This window comes from Argiope bruennichi, chromosome 3 (assembly GCF_947563725.1).
Source record: "Argiope bruennichi chromosome 3, qqArgBrue1.1, whole genome shotgun sequence".
In the NCBI taxonomy this organism is placed as follows: domain Eukaryota; kingdom Metazoa; phylum Arthropoda; class Arachnida; order Araneae; family Araneidae; genus Argiope; species Argiope bruennichi.
This window is the reverse complement of record NC_079153.1, coordinates 86,634,758-86,651,143: the sequence shown is the minus strand read 5'-3', so window position 1 is coordinate 86,651,143 and position 16,386 is coordinate 86,634,758. Positions and strand designations below refer to the sequence as shown.

The following is a 16,386-nucleotide window of genomic DNA, read 5'->3' as shown; positions in this document are numbered from 1 at the left end:
GACTATCTGCCAGTCTGTACATTCGCAACTTAATTTGCGATGGATCGATTTATAAAAAGAAAATCTAGAATAAGATCTTGTTCCCAAAATTGAAGTTCTTTCTCAAATTTTTCTCGTAATTTTTATAGTGTGAAACACTGAAAATAAAAATTTCAGCATTCATAAAGCTTAAAGTTTTGTCCAAAGTCAGCACTTCTTTATGTAGGAAGAGGTACTGAGGGTATTAAATTAGGTATTAAGCGAGAAAGCTGCGAGCAGATTACTCTATTATTTTATCTCAGTAATCAATATATGTATGTATCACGCATGGAAATCAAAGATTTTCTCTAATAACTTCAAACATTTAAGTTACCCGCTAACCGGATAAAAATATTTTGATTCCTTATCAATTCGCAACTATTAGATAAACTTTTTAGTAAATATTTGCTCTAATTACAAGAAAAACAATAGAGGTTTTTATCATATGTCATCGAAAAAAATTTCTGGATCCTATTGACTTATAAAGCAACCAAATATAATTGATAATAAAATCACGTTTATAGAAAAAATTGCAATCAGAAAATCTATTATCAAGCGTAACTGTCACACATTCTATTCGAGATAAATCGTTAAATAGTTTCCAGACACTTCAAAAGCGACACAATTAAATGGAAATTTTTCAAAACATAAACAATACTTGAATGACTGCACGAAATACTAAAGTCCTCATTGAAATTCTGGTTCTATTTTATCACCAAAACGTTTCAAACAGGAACTTCTGACAAACAGTTTCAAACAGTACTTTTATAGCCCGTCGTGTGACTTGAGCGCTTGAACAAATATTACAAACACTTGGATTTGCGCAGTTTTATTTAACAAATTCTTATAATAAAGTTCTTAAAACAGTGAAGACTCTTCACAATTTGCCATTTATAATTTCAAGACCTCGTAATGTGATTGGTTTGTGTGCAAATTTTAAAGGAAAAAAATGTTTGAACTCGAAGAGCCCGACAAAGGGTATGCTTGGGTTGTCGCTTTGGCTGCCTGTGTCATCAATATGATATTGTCTGGAATAGCTCGTATGATTGGATATTTGTATGTAGCCGTCATTAAAGCGTACGGTTGCACAAGAGAGGAAGCAACGCTGCCATTCACCCTCAGAAATTCAGTACGTAGTCTCTCAGGTAATGTAGCCTTAGATATTTAATAAACTATTGCATTATTCTTCAGTTATTTCTTATAATATTAGTGCACTTTTAGATAACTTACTTTTTTTTTATTTTCTTATAATCAAGTATACAAATATAAGACAATCAAAAGTCAAAAAATTCGACCCTGAAATTTTGACAAAACTCACGTTTCAGAACTATCTGAGCCGGGAATTTGAATTTTGTCAGTCTTCAAACATGATAACACAAAAACACTTCGACAAGATAGATGAAATTTAGTCAGTAGTTTGAGCACCACATTTGCAGTTTTTATCAAATTTTGAACGAAATCGCATTCTGTCTGAATGTCTCTTCTTCTGTGCTTTCACAATTGAACTCAATATCCAAAAAACATAAATACAAATAATTTAATAAACAGGTTTAATATCTAAATGCTTTTCAAATTTGGAACCAATCGAATCCATCAATGCAATTAATCATGTGTCGGTTTGTACTTTTGCATACATTTAAAAGCGACAATTAAAAACGTAACAAATTACTTAAATGAAATTTTTTCCACTATTTTAGCCTCTAAAATATAGTTCTTTATCAAATTTTGAACTAGAAAGGTAAAACAGTTTACTTTCTTTTGGTCTATATTTCCGCATCCATGCAAAAGCAATAATTTAAATGAATGAAATTTGGTACGTGATTTTATCTTACAATTGCCTTTCTGTAATACAACAAGATGACATTCCAAACAATATATGATGTAACAACATCACATGTATCATCTGTTACAATTGTTGTTCAGGCTTCAATCAATAGAAAAAAATATCCAAAATGCACTTTTGGTTTTCTTTATTATATTACGAAATACAAAATTTGAAAGTGCGGGATTCTTGGAAATGAACATCTAAATACATGTGGCTTTCGTGACCTTGGCTGAGAGCTTTGCAGGGGGAGAACAGAACGCCGTCTCATACCCCCGTATCCATGACCATTCTGGTCACTGAACGGTTTGGTGGGCATGTTACGGGAATTTTATTTAATTAACAAAATATTTACAGTAGGAAAGTGAAACAAAAATAACTATTTACAGAATTTACAATTATATAAGAAATTATATTGAGATGAGTCCTTTTACATAATTTTTCAACTTAGAAATATAATTTGTGGTAATACACTTAGAAATATAATGCTGAGAGATAAAATGTGTTAAAATATACATATAATCTGTGTTCACTTATTTTTTATGACATAGTAGATCTTAATGCAGTTAAAAAAAATCAGATGGAAAATAATTTGAGAAATGAAAATGAAGAGAATTGTGTGAAATTGATTGAAATGTGTGACTGCGGTGCTTGTTTTTTCCCTTAGTCATTTTTGGTGTGAGACTTGATGTTGAGAGCTATGGAGGCAAGAATAGGTCTCTATTTTTACTTATAAATTTTATTATGCTGTGGAATTTTTGCCTGGAAAGGAAGTTGCCGGCGACTCTTTTCAGCCATTCCTGTTCATGGCTTGGTGATGGTTTTTTCATATGACAGGAGATTGTAAGGATGCATTCCGTAGCATAATGAAGTGCGGTGCCTATCCCACCACAACTGCACTGGTCACTCTCAGGGGGGGGGATAACATATTTTTTTTAATTATATGCTAAATAGTTTCAGGGAGAAAACTACCAATGCTTCTTTTCCTCAAGCCACTCATTTTAATATAAACTTCCTCTTTTTGTTTTTTGAACCTTACAAGTATTAAAAGATGGCATATGGCCAAAATTTCGAAATCGAATTCTTCAATGATCATAATACTTTCTCCTCCCAACTAAGTATATGAAGGAATAGAAGTAAATGTAATTTTATTTAATTGTTAAATGTTCAAAATAAATTTCTTATTAAAGTCTAAGTAAGACAACCAACAGTTTTTCAATTTTAATAAATTGCGAAGACATTTAAAGAAACATATCTTGGTTGAAACATTTAAAGAATACTATTTTAAATTAAATAGTTATATTTGAATTGAATAGAATTGTATGATTGATGGCACAAGAGCCAGATTTGACCATACAACGCCAAACATACGATTAGAAATATGAACATGAATTCATTGTATTAGTTTTGGTTAAAATTTCTTTCAATGTACTTCGTCACAACGATGAAGATGCAAACAACGTGAAAATCCAAAAGATTAAGATATTGATAAGATATTGAGTTATATTATTGGTAAAAGAATTACTTCGCTTCAGCTTAAGATCAGCGGACGTAACAGCGAGAATGCGTTTTTCGAACTCAGAGAGACCTGAATAGCAAAGATTCGTAAAAATCTTGAGTCCTAATTTTGACGATTACAATATATTCTTCATACTTCGTCAAAATCTTGAGTCCTAATTTTGACGATTACAATACATTCTTCATACTTCGTCAAAATCTTGAGTCCTAATTTTGACGATTACAATTCATTCTTCATACTTCGTCAAAATATTGAGTCCTAATTTTGACGATTACAATACATTCTCCATACTTAGTAACCCAAAAAGTAATAAGCATACATAATTCCAAAATAGCTTTTATGATCTCTTAATATAAGAGAGAATCGTCAAAACATTCAGGCTGCATGTTTTGATTATTAAAATATAATATTTGCCTTGAACTCTGCACACAAAAGAGTTGAAAGGTACTTTTTACTTTGATTGAGCATATTACACCAAGAACACCTTAAATATATCTGCGGCTAAAAAGTATGCCAGGAAGTTTTGGGCAGCTCCCTCCCCCCACATACATGCACCGGCTTTTAACCTTCCAGCTGCGTATCCCGTGATTTCTGCGGGTTGGCAATCAATCCATTTTCTGTTGCATTCCACGTCTTTCGGAGTTAAGAGTGTTTATTTCTACGAGTACAGATTTTTATTATATTAAATTATTTTCATGTAACGTATAGTATCTGTAAATAAATTATCGCTGCATTTCATGATGACACAATAATTTATTTGATAGAGAAGATTGTGGTCTGGGTGAAATGACTTGAAGACACATGTTGTCTTTTATGGGATTTATTGGTAACATCAGCAACAAAAGACACATGAATACGCCATAGTGTAGTAGGCCTAGAGAACTACACATAAAACATCTCGGGAGAAAGAGAACCGAGATCACATTCCCCCTAGTACAGGAGTCAAGTTCGCTTCTACTGGAAAAAAAAAATACTAAACAACAACAGGGAGACCACGTGATACATGATTGGCAGCTAGCTCAGCCCAGGAAGATCACGTGGTTAACTGAATTCTTAACAGTATCAGTTCACTTTCTTTGAAAAATATTTGAACTTATTTGCTAACATCGCATGTAAATAGTGATTTTAAAGAATTACGCAGTCAGAGAGTTAATGATTATCTGTATACGATATGTAAATATAAATGCCTGCTTGCATGACCTACAATGGGTAAAAAAAATTTCCGTACGGAAGACTAAAATAAAAATAAACTAGCATAATTTATAATCTTTGCTTTTTATCTTTATAAACTACTTATATATTGTTAATATGAGTCTTTAAAAGGGAGTTTCATAACAAATTCTCTTTTTTACAAAACTCAGCAAGTCCGTTTGCAATTTTTAAGATAAATGACGAAGTATCATGGAAAAAAAGTTTCCGTACGCAAAATGCAAATTCCTCCTAACATGCTCTACAACTAATCCACAATAAATATTCGAAGTTTGATGGTTTGTCAGAGTGAAGAATGCGACATAACAACAGTTGTTTAATTTCAATGTTTCGCTGATCGTCTTAAAATGGAAATTCAGAAATCCATTCGAAAAATAGTGATTCGGTTGGGAAAAAATGGATTGTTTATGAAAAAAATAAGTGAAATGACTTACAAACCAAAAGTCTACAGTGCAGTATATTATTGAAAGATACCGTGATGTGCAAACATTTGAGGATAGAGATCGATCCGGAAGAACTCCGAAGTTAAAATGCTTGCATAAAAGAAATATCTTGTGTAAGGTGCAAGATAATCCCTCGGATTAGTGCACCTCAACTTGCAACTGATTTAATGGTTAATTACAACATTAAATTCGCATCTTAAAATTCTGAGAAATGACATTTAAAAAAGGTTATAATGGATATGGAGCCCGTAAGAAGCCTGTTATAAGTCTCTGCTACAGAAAAAGCGTCTCAAGTTTACAAAGAAGCATATAAGCAAGCCTCTATCTTTTTCGGGAATCGGACCTTTTTAGTGATGAATCAAAATTTAATATCCGTGGGTCAGATGATCAAGTTATGATCTGAAGGGAATCAAAACAGCATATGTTACTTAAGAATTTATGTGGAACTATGAAGCACAGTGATGATTGGAATATGGTATGAGGGTGTATAAGTGCTGCTGGTGTCAGATATTTGTGTTTTATAAATGGAAATATGGATGGGCACATACATCTTGACATTCTAAAACAAAGCGTTTTAACCAATGCAGATAAATTGTCCCTTGGAATAGACTTTACTTTTCAACAGGACAACGATCCTAAGCACACCTCAAAGATTTGTCAAGAGTAATATCTCTATAATGTTAAAAAATAGCTTAATAGCCCCCTCCAGTCTCCAGATTTAATCGTTATAGGACATGTTTTGGACGAAATCGGTCGTGAGGTAAAAAAATATGGCACAAAGAACAAGGTTGAACTCAAAAGGGTCATTCAAGACATTTTGAGTAGTATTTCTCCAGAAGCAACAAAAAAACTGATGAGGGTTATGGCACAACATTTGAGAGAAGTGATAAAGGGTAAAGGAAAGCCAACCGATCATTAAATGCAAGTTGGTCAGCAAGGAAAAGGTTTTCATGTAATATGTAAATACTGTACGGAAACTTTTTTGTTCCTTATTAGTGGCATTTTTTTTATTTTTGCAATTTAAGAATTTAATTTTCTTTATAGTTTTTACTTTATAATATTCATAAATAATGAATGAAATTGTGTTAAACCAATTTTAAAATGTTCCTATTCATAACAAAATATTTTGTGCCAAAAATTAAACTTTTATTAACAGTCATAGCTGCATACAGAAACTTTTTTTACTCACTGTATAAATAAATCTATAATTTTTGTCCGATTTTGATTAAATCCAAACAAGTTTCCTTCAGAGTAACAATGGCAATGAGAGCCTTTCAGATTTCATAAATCAATTAAAATACATTAATTAAGGATTAATTTTGTGTTTGGTATTCTCCATCTATATCTGCTGAAAATACAAGTGGGTATCAATAAGTAATGTATATAATTTTGAACACAGTTATAAAAAAATGCAATGAATGACAACATAAAACAGAAATTAAAATATTACCAATGTATATATTTTCGACATATCTACCATTTATGCTGAGGCATTTGTCCAGTGATGGAAATACAGGGCTCATAGAACGCCATCGGCCCATTTAAAATAATCGTCAGTCAAATTTCTGATCGCCGAGGAACCTCTTCATATGTCACAATAGATAAAAATCGGAAGGTGTCAAGTCTGGACTGTATGATGAGTGTTAATTATCATTGCAGTTTCCCCCCCCCCACCCCATTCTTCCAAAACGACAAGGATTCGCTTTTAAAATTTTGAATCGTTAACCATACAGCCTGAACTTGGCACCTTCGGATTTTCATTTGTTTGAATCTATAAAATAGTCCATGAATTTAAATTAATTTCATTATTCATCAAATCATAAAATAGAATGCTTTTAATAATAATAAAACAAAGATGAAATAAATAAATGAAATGAAATTGAGTGATTGAATTGAAATAAATGAAATGAAATCATAATAAAATTATATTTAGTAAACGGTGGCGATTATTTCAATATTATTGACATTATGCCGCCCAATTTTGATGAAACATGTCTTATCAAAGCAAGGGAAAATATGTAAGTTTAATTTTGATTTTTAAACTATAACATTTTTTTTCTTAGATAACATTTGCATGTATATCTTTCATTTACCAGAAAATTTTAATTTTAAAAATTGAAAATTTAGTTTTTAGTAGTAGACGAAAAATTAATGTTAACAGTTCATGCGATTTGAAATAATTTAAATTCACTTTTAATAATAAATATATTCATAATTTCTTATTATTAGCAGAAATTCATAAACATATGGCGAGTGAGCAAAGCAAGCTGGGATAAAATAATGCTTCCAAAAGAATAACAACGTGATTCTTAGGGTTGGTAAGCGAAATCAGTACGGGATGCGTTGTAGTTTTGAATAAAATCCGATGAAAGGCTAATCATCAGTTAGTTCGTATATTCTTATGTGCGTAATAATTCAATGCGATAGCTCAAGAACATAAAAAAAGTGAACTGTGGCATGTGATTTTGTTGTTAAAATTATAGTTGTGTATTAAATATTGGTTTCAGTAAAAAATAAAGCGTCTCAAATGCATATTAGATCTTCTTACTTAAGTGCTCTTGCGCGGAAATCTGAAAATAAAAATTTGGGCACTCGTGGCGTTCCCGGTCTCATTTACGGACCAAAATTTTCAACTAGGATGGGGATAGTATTTTTATTAGAGATTATGCGGAAAAAATTCGGGATGAGGACTGTCAATGGTTATTTTGAAATGTCATATATGCAACAGGAAAAATTATACATTCCAATATATCTGCAGCGAATATTATTGATATCAGTTCATTTTTTTCTACAATCAAGTTATCATTTAAAAATAACGAAGGCACCACATATTTAATTCCTAGATAGTTGATATTTCATTAATTAATTTTTAATAAACCCTTACGTTGAATTCTTCGAATTTTAAAAAACTTAAATGATCTTGGAAGATTAGCTCTTCATTTGTTTAAATATATTTCGTTCTATAAATCCCATGTAGATTTATAATCCTATATACTTGTAAGACAAAGGAGTAAATTTCTGCAATTACTACCTAATTCTTGGAGTAAACAGCAGCGTAGCCCTTAATACTGTAATGATGCATCTTATGTCTGATAATAAGCTAAGAAAAAAGTCTATCTAGTGCAAAATTTGTATCGTCTGTAAAGAAAAAGAAACAATGACTCAGATGTTGCAATTTCTCAGACGCATTCTCTAAGTAATAACTGCCTAAACTCTTATTCATATTCTTTTCCTTACAGGTCCCTTGGTGGGAATTATAGGAACTCGGTTCGGCATTCGGACGGTGACTTTCTTTGGTGGTTTGATGGCTGCGGCAGGAGCCGCCCTCTGCAGCGTAGCCCCAAATATCAGCTGGCTAGCTGTCTGCTGGGGCGGAATACACGGTAAGATTTAATGAGCTCTCATTTAGAAGTATACAGCATAATAAATATCGTAAAGTAATAGAAATTAGTTGAATCGTAGGCGAGTTATTTTCTTTTATAACCTAGGTAAACTAGATGTTGCTTTAAATTAAAATCCTTCCTAGTACAATATTTTTAACGTAAAAATTAGCTATATCTAATATATAAAATTCTCGTGTCACAGTTTTCGTTGCCATACTCCTCCGAAACGGCTAGACCGATTTTGATGAAATTTTTTGTGCTTATCCGGTATCTATGAGAATCGGCCAACATCTATTTTTCATCCCCCTAAATGTTAGGGGTAGTCCATTATTAATTAAAAACTAACTTTCCCGCCAAAAAAATCTTCCATTTTTCCTAACGCCAACTTTTCCGCCAAAAAAATCTTCCATTTTCCCCATCGCCAAATAAGTAAGGCATCAGTTGTTTTTTTCTCCCAACAGTAATTAGGCTAGGGTTAACATTTTTCGACGGATTATTTCAAACGATTCTGTTTATTTTCTTAATGTTTTATGCATTTAAAATTAAACATTGTTAATTAATCCATGTTTCAGATTCATTCTGAAGTACTTTTGAATTAAAATAACACAGAATAAAGGAAATTAAAAATGTCTAATCTGCATAGCGTTACCCCAACTGGCGTAGAAAAATTAACGCATTTGCGTTACCGTAACTGGCGTTGGAAATTTACGTATGCGCATTGTGTTCTGATTGTTGACAATATTATGAACGGATGATTAATTATTTATTATTATTATTTTTAGGTGAGTTGCATGCTTTTGTAATTCAATTGTATTTATGTTAATTATATATTTTTTGTGTATGCTTATAGTTTTAAGTTTATTGTTTTTTAAGTAGTTTTTTTTTAAACCTGTTTTCGATCGATTATTTTAAACGATTCATTTTACTTTCTTAGTGGTTGATGCATTTGAAATTAAACATTGTTAATTAATAGACCTGCTCATAATGAATCTGAAAAAATTTTGTTGACAAATTCTTGAGATATTACATAAATTAAGAAACAAATTCTTTAGTTCTTTAGTGCCCATAAAGTTTAAACGCTCAGTGACTCTGTTATCAGTAATCATATTATAAAAAAGTTTTGTTTCAGTAAAAAATATTATTATATTAATAGCAGATTAATTCTTTCCAATTTAATTTAAAGCATAAATTCTACGAGAGCTTTCAGAAAATTAGAGAGATACATATTACGTTATGACTGAAGGCCTTTATAATATTATGAGTGAGTTATCAAAATTTGAAGTTTTAAAATATTTTGATGAAGAATCTATTAAAGTAGGAATTGAGTAAAATATTTAATTAATAGAATTTAAACGAACATTAAGATTGGCGAACCGGCTGGTCGCCAACGGTGGCTAGTATAAAATAATATACAAAATAATTATATTGTTTAAAAGTTTCAGCGTTTGTTTTTGTTTCAATCTTTGAGTTAAATTAAAATAAGAATATCAATAGGATCAAACGATTTTTAAAAACCACAGATAGCTAATTCTGTCCATAATGTGTTAATATTTATTACATTTATGTCGGTTTTGTTCATAAAAGTTGAAGAATAACAAGAAAGTTGTTTATATTTGAGCGATTTCCTGAAGCCTAGTTTTAAGTTTGTTTAAATCAATGCTTTAAAATTAACTTGAGCTTTTTCGAAATAAATATTAAAGTAAAAGAAAATTTTTAAAAATAGTAGTAACGACTAAAGAGTAAAAAAAAAAAAAAAAAAAAAAGACGAAATTCAAGTTAATTTGAAAGTAACTGCATATTCAATTAATTTTTGTGCTTTGAAAAGTTTACAACTTTTTTCTTCATGTCTTATATAATAAGTAGATAAAATTAGGTTGAATAAGGCGCCTTTGTTTAGGAGGAGATGTGGAATATATAAACATACATAAGCATAGCTACAATGACTTTTATTTATAAAATAATAAAGAATAAAATAATTAGAAGAGACGTGGAACAATAAAAAAACAAATTAAAGTTTTATTTAAAATTTTATTGAATCAAAGCATTTATAAATTTAAAATTTTTTTTGCTGAATTTGAGGTATTAAACCCGTAAATAAATATTTTGTAATTCTTTGGTTAGATAGAATTATAACTATATATGGAAATTCTGACATTTAATTTTGGAACACTGGCATTTCAATACTTCAATTAGATATTGTGCTTCATTAATTGAAAAATATTAATTGCTTCAAATTATATGAAACAATTAGTAAAAAGCGTCGATTTTGAAAATAACAATCTATAAACTTAATCATTACTCGAAGATAAAATGCGGTCGAAAATATTTTCGTTATCATTAGTCAATCAAAAACACATTAGATTTAGGAAACATGTTCGTTAAAAAGGGTAGATAGAAGAGATTATTATACAGGGTTAACAACAGTCCATACTTCATGAGCTTTAAATTTTTGTCCTAAAATTTGCAATGAATTAAATTTTACAGGAAATAAAAGGAGAAACAAAAAATTCAAAGTTTTTCATTTTACATCCATGCTACTGAGCAACTACTTTTTACCTAATTATACTGATGATTATTTTCACTAGAAGGTTTCTTTTTTACCTAATTCTTATATTATCAACAACTTCATATGAATTTATTTTAATCATTTTACATCTGGAAAATATGAAAATGTTTTACTTATTTGCAACTTATTATTCTCAAGGTATGGGTTTCGCCTTCGCCAACACTTTGTTTCAAGTCGTGGTCAATCAATATTTCCAGAAGTACAGGGCCACGGCTTCTGGAATAGCCCTGTCTGGAGCGTGTGTGGGCAGCTTGGTCTTTCCAATCATGATCGAAGCTATCCTGGACAAGTACGCACTTTCGGGAGGATTCCTTATATTAGGGGGCATCGTCATGCATGTCCTGCCCCCCGCTCTGCTGCTCAGTGTACCCCAGTGGGTCAAATATCCAGAAGCGTACGCACGACTGTGTAAGTATGAAAGTCTCATTTTCTTTTTTTGGTGAATTTTCTTAGTAAAAATTCCTTTGAAAAATATACAATGAACTATTTATTTACGCTCTTTCCAAATTAAATAGTTTTGATTATTAAAAACGTATCATTCAGTTTGTATGAAACTAATTTATATGAAGAATGTGTCAAAACATGAGAAATTAAATTTTGACGTCGCTTGTTTACACTAATTGTATTGTTGATTGATGTGATTAGCATTGCAATATCGATAGCAATAAGTATAAAAGAGAAGATTTTAAGAAGGCAGTATAAAGAGATACCGAAATACAGGGGTGATTTAGCATTTGCGAATAAAGTTAACATTCTATGTTTATCAAATGAATGCAAATAGGAACAATGCCGATTGGACGGAAATGATAGAAATGAATTCAGTTTTTTTTTATACTAGTTATATTAAAAAAATCGACAGATCGGTACACACTTTATCTCAAATTACTAATGCGGACGTTATAAGTACTAGAAGTTTTTCTTGATTTCCAATTGAGACACAAGTGTGAGTCGGGAATTCCTTCAGGAAGGCAATTTATTGAAGATAGACTTCTGTCTTGGTTACACCATTCTGACCCCCAAACTGGCTTTAATTAATGGAATAATCAACATTTCTTCTTTATGAAGAACTTTTGGCTGGCTATGCTAGATCAAGTGGATTACTCTTGGTTTGACTAGTTAATCAAAACTATTTCATAACAAATCAGGGAATTTGGAGAGTAATTCATTCATCAAGTTTAATGGTTGCTGAAAATTTCAACTAAATATTTTATGTAACTATGTCATATTTGCTATCTTAGCAGAGTATTTTTAAATTTCAAAAAATTGATGATTATATAACTCGTGCTATTTTATAAACCTTAAACCATTCTATTTATAAGGCTATCCATTTCTTTAATTTTCTATCGACATCTGTATGCATCAAATTCTATCACAAGAAAGAACAGCAGTATTTAAAAATGGGCGCACAGTGAAAAAACACTCCTCGTTGTCTGACTTTGAAGTTAAACATTGGTTGTAAATAGTATAAAGTTTTAAAAATTTTATTAAAAGCTTTACTTTAAACAAAACCCTATTCAGTATGGAAAAATAATCCAATCCTTCATATTTTGACCATCAACAAGGAGGAAAAGACAGAATGAAATATTAATAGCTATAATGAAAATTATATCAATTTTACTTTAGCAATGAAATATATGCTTGTAAAATAGACTTAAAATATGTTTCAAAAATTGATTAAGTAGGAAAATTTATACAAACAAAAACAAAAAATAATAGAAACGAAAAGATAATTTTTAGAATTTTAAGAAAATGCAAAAATAATTTTTGTGTCATTATAAATTATGATGTTATTGAGGAAAACGTAAAAATTTCGCTTAATTTTTTATTAAATAAAATTATATAATACTCCAAAATTCCCATTTACATCCTGCAAAGAATGCAAGTGTCAAATTTTATTATTTTAAATCAAATGATCTGGCCTGTAGACCGCCAACACACACACACACACACACACACACACACGCGCGTCCTTTTATAATTAATAGAAAAACTTTTTCAGGGGCCTTAAAGAATGCTGCGAGTGCCTCTTCTGATACGGTTGTTTCTGTGGACGATTCAGCTGCAAAGCTAGAGGAGGATGAACCCGAGGAAAAGGCGGAGAGGGAGCTGGCCAGAACCACTTCCCTCAGCAACTGCCCCATTGAAAGCATCGATGTGTGCAAAGTCTCTTGCAAGAATTTCAACAAGCAAAGGCAAAGTGGAGTGTTCGGGCCTGTCGTGGGGCTGGTCAGGAACAGGGCAGACACTGACGAGAATGTTGTCTGTACCGGCTATCGAAAGAAGTGTTATTATCCACAGGAGACAACAATACCACAGGTGAAGGAAAATTTTATGATGAATTGAATCATTTGAAAATACGAATGGTGATTTCTAGTAATGGAAAGTAACTTAAAATCGATGGCTAAGTTCCTAAATTTTATAAATACATATTTTTAGTAAGTTTTAATTAAAGTTTTATCAATGTGCATATCACAAACCAATATCTGAATCTTTTTTTTTTTTTTTTTTTTTTTTTTTTTTACGATGATCGAAAACTTACAAATTTGAAACTTATAAAATAAAAATCAAGAAAGTTTAAAAGCTGAACAGTATTATAAAAAAGGATATCCAATATTTGTTCCATAAATCTTAGAATTAAAATGATATGATAAAAATATTTTTAATTATTATCGTTATTTAGCAAGCAAAACTTCTCTTAAGATGAAGCATTTCTATAATGGAATCAGATTTTTGGTATCTGATTCCATTGGTATCTGATTGGTAACCAAATAATAATTATGATCGGAGTTAATATCCATTTTTATAACAAGAACGACATGATTTATGTATTTATTTCTTTCATTCTGGCGCTATCATAAAAAAACCCGAAATAATTTTCATGGTCCTTTTTAATATCTATTTTTATGAAATTATAAATCGAATAACTAAATGTTTCTTCTTTACGATTTTAATTTTTGTGATCGACTTTGTTTCAAATCGGAAGGTTGTAATTGTCTAAAAATATTTGACTACACTTCAAAATTTGGCGACATTGGGACGCAGTGTTATCGTTAATAATTTTGCAGTGCTTTAGCTACTGACTTATTAGGGTGCTTCTTTTTCAAGACGTAGTAATCTCCACTGGAAAACATTGAAATTTTATTTGTCAGAGCACTAGTGAAAAAAAAATGAACGTATTTCGGTTCATAATGTTGTATTTAACATTCACAGACAATCGGCACATCAGATTACGATTAAAGATTTTTCTAATTAATCGTCTACCTGCGGACACATAAAATGATATAAAGTAAAAATGCTTAATTAATTAGTATTAAAGATACTCAATAAAGATATTTCTTTAACTTTTATGATAGTTGTGAAATTTTAAAATTATATATATATATATATATATATATATATATATATATATAAGTGCATCGGTTTTTAGTTTAGTTTTAATTCCCCTCTTCGCTGCGGGTGGTGGTTTTTTTGATTTATTATTATTTGATAGTTTTTCGAAATGCCCAGAAAACGCAAATCTAATCTTTCGAAGAGGAGTAATAAAGCTCGGGCTATGAAAGTAGCTAGAAGACCTGTTTGCAATTTTAGTGAGCACTTGCGGACTTCAAACTCCTCCAGCTGTGGGATAAATACAAGGACGCTTTATCAAAAGATATCGTGCATAGGCTGAATGGCACTCACAATAACCTAATCATTAACGAAGCTTTGGTATTGATTGAGGATAAAATGATTTCCATATCACTGATTTCGGCCTACCCCCACCGCAGCGAAGATGGGAATTATCAAGCGAAGTTGTGAAGGAGCTAAACTACGACACCGCGGTTTTAGAAGCGCAGGTCAATGAAATGATACCACGATTACTTTCCGAGCTGTGCCAAATCTACGAAACGATTCTGAACCGAGTAAATAGTGGAGAGGAGGGATTATTCTTTCTTGACGCACCAGAGGGTACGGGTAAGACGTTTGTCCTGAATCTCCTGCTAGCCCAACTCCGCAAGGGCCACAATATAGCTCTGGCTCTATCTTCCTCGGGCATTGCTGCAACTTTGCTTAACAGTGGCCATGTTGAACATTCCGTTTTCAAACTGCAGTTTAATCTTGCAAGCGAACATACCCCAACATGCACCATCACCAAAAACAACGACCGGGAAGTCCTTTTGCAGTAGTACAAGTTAATAGTATGTGACGAGTGCACAATGTCGCACAAGCATGCATTAGAGGCGTTAAACCGCAGCCTGCAGGATATCCGCGGCAATCAGGCGGTAATGGGCGGCTTCGCTGTTTTGCTCGCGGGCGATTGAGTTCTCAAAATTTCCACGCGAACGAGGTCGCCGGTAAAAGCTAGTATATATATATATATATATATATATATATATATATATATATATATATATATTGTTTTGTTTATTATATCTGCACCTTCAAAGGTTATTGCTATTTTGTATCTATATTCAGAAGATGATGAAAAAAGCAAATAGTCGTAAGAATACCGTGTATCGGTGGCATTCATAACATCAGAGGGAAATAAAAGGATTGTTTAATTTTTTTAATGATAGGCTAAACTAAGTAAATTATTCAACTTTAAGCATAATGTAATATGCTTATAGTAGATACAAAGATACAGCCGGACAGCTTCTATAGCGATTTATGTGCCATTTTTCCCTTCGTCTCTGCAAGTTTCTAAAAAATTGAACTTTCCATTTCAGAAAGAAAGCAGCGATTCTTCTAACTCCAGCTCTGGAGTTTATTCCATTTCCAGCCAAGTTGATGAGAAGAGCAACAACAAAACGAACAGCGAGAAACCTGTGTTGGAAGCGGCCAATACGAAGATAAGAGCAAAAAATCAGAGTACTCAGTCCATTTCGCAAAGCATTAAGAGCATAGCGGCACTCTACACCAATCCCGTGTATGTGCTCATCAGTTTCTGCATGTCTACTTACATCCTCATTTTCATCCCCATCCTCACTGTCATCGTCGATTACAGCATAGACAAGGGAATTCCGGAATCCAATGGAAAATATCTGATCAACGCCATGGCTATTGGGGATCTGGCTGGTAAGTGTAAGTTCTTTGGCTTAATGTTGCGATGGGCCACGGCGGCCTGATGGTAAGGTTTTGGCTTCGGAACCAGGAGGGTTTCAGATTCGAGATCTGCTTCCACCGAAGGATCGTCTTGTAAGAAGGTCTGAAAAACGCTAAAATCTATCGAAGCCAAACGTCCTCTCGCTGGTATAGTGTGGAAATTTCGAGAGGGGCTACCATCTCAGATGTCGTCCTCGTCATCTGACCGTGGTTCAGAATTACAAGGTCCGTCCCAAAATATCCCTAGTGTTGTTTTAAAACGAGACCTTAATATAATTAAACTAAACCAAACTTGACTTAATGTCGAATGCGTATGTGGATGTAGAATTTCTTATGAAGAATTG

The 16,386-nt window shown here is 31.9% G+C and overlaps 1 protein-coding gene across 1 annotated transcript in view; it reads left to right on the top strand.

Annotated features, from left to right (window-relative positions):
* The first annotated feature begins 791 nt into the window (after window positions 1–791).
* The window catches only part of LOC129962898 (uncharacterized), a 36,481-nt gene continuing 20,886 nt past the window's right edge, over window positions 792–16,386 (top strand). Inside the window, exons 1-5 of the mRNA XM_056076899.1 lie at window positions 792–1,163; window positions 8,251–8,394; window positions 11,099–11,368; window positions 12,960–13,276; window positions 15,667–16,015. Coding sequence (XP_055932874.1) covers window positions 968–1,163; window positions 8,251–8,394; window positions 11,099–11,368; window positions 12,960–13,276; window positions 15,667–16,015 — 1,276 coding nt within the window. The 5' untranslated portion in view covers window positions 792–967. The remainder of the gene's footprint in view (window positions 1,164–8,250; window positions 8,395–11,098; window positions 11,369–12,959; window positions 13,277–15,666; window positions 16,016–16,386) is intronic.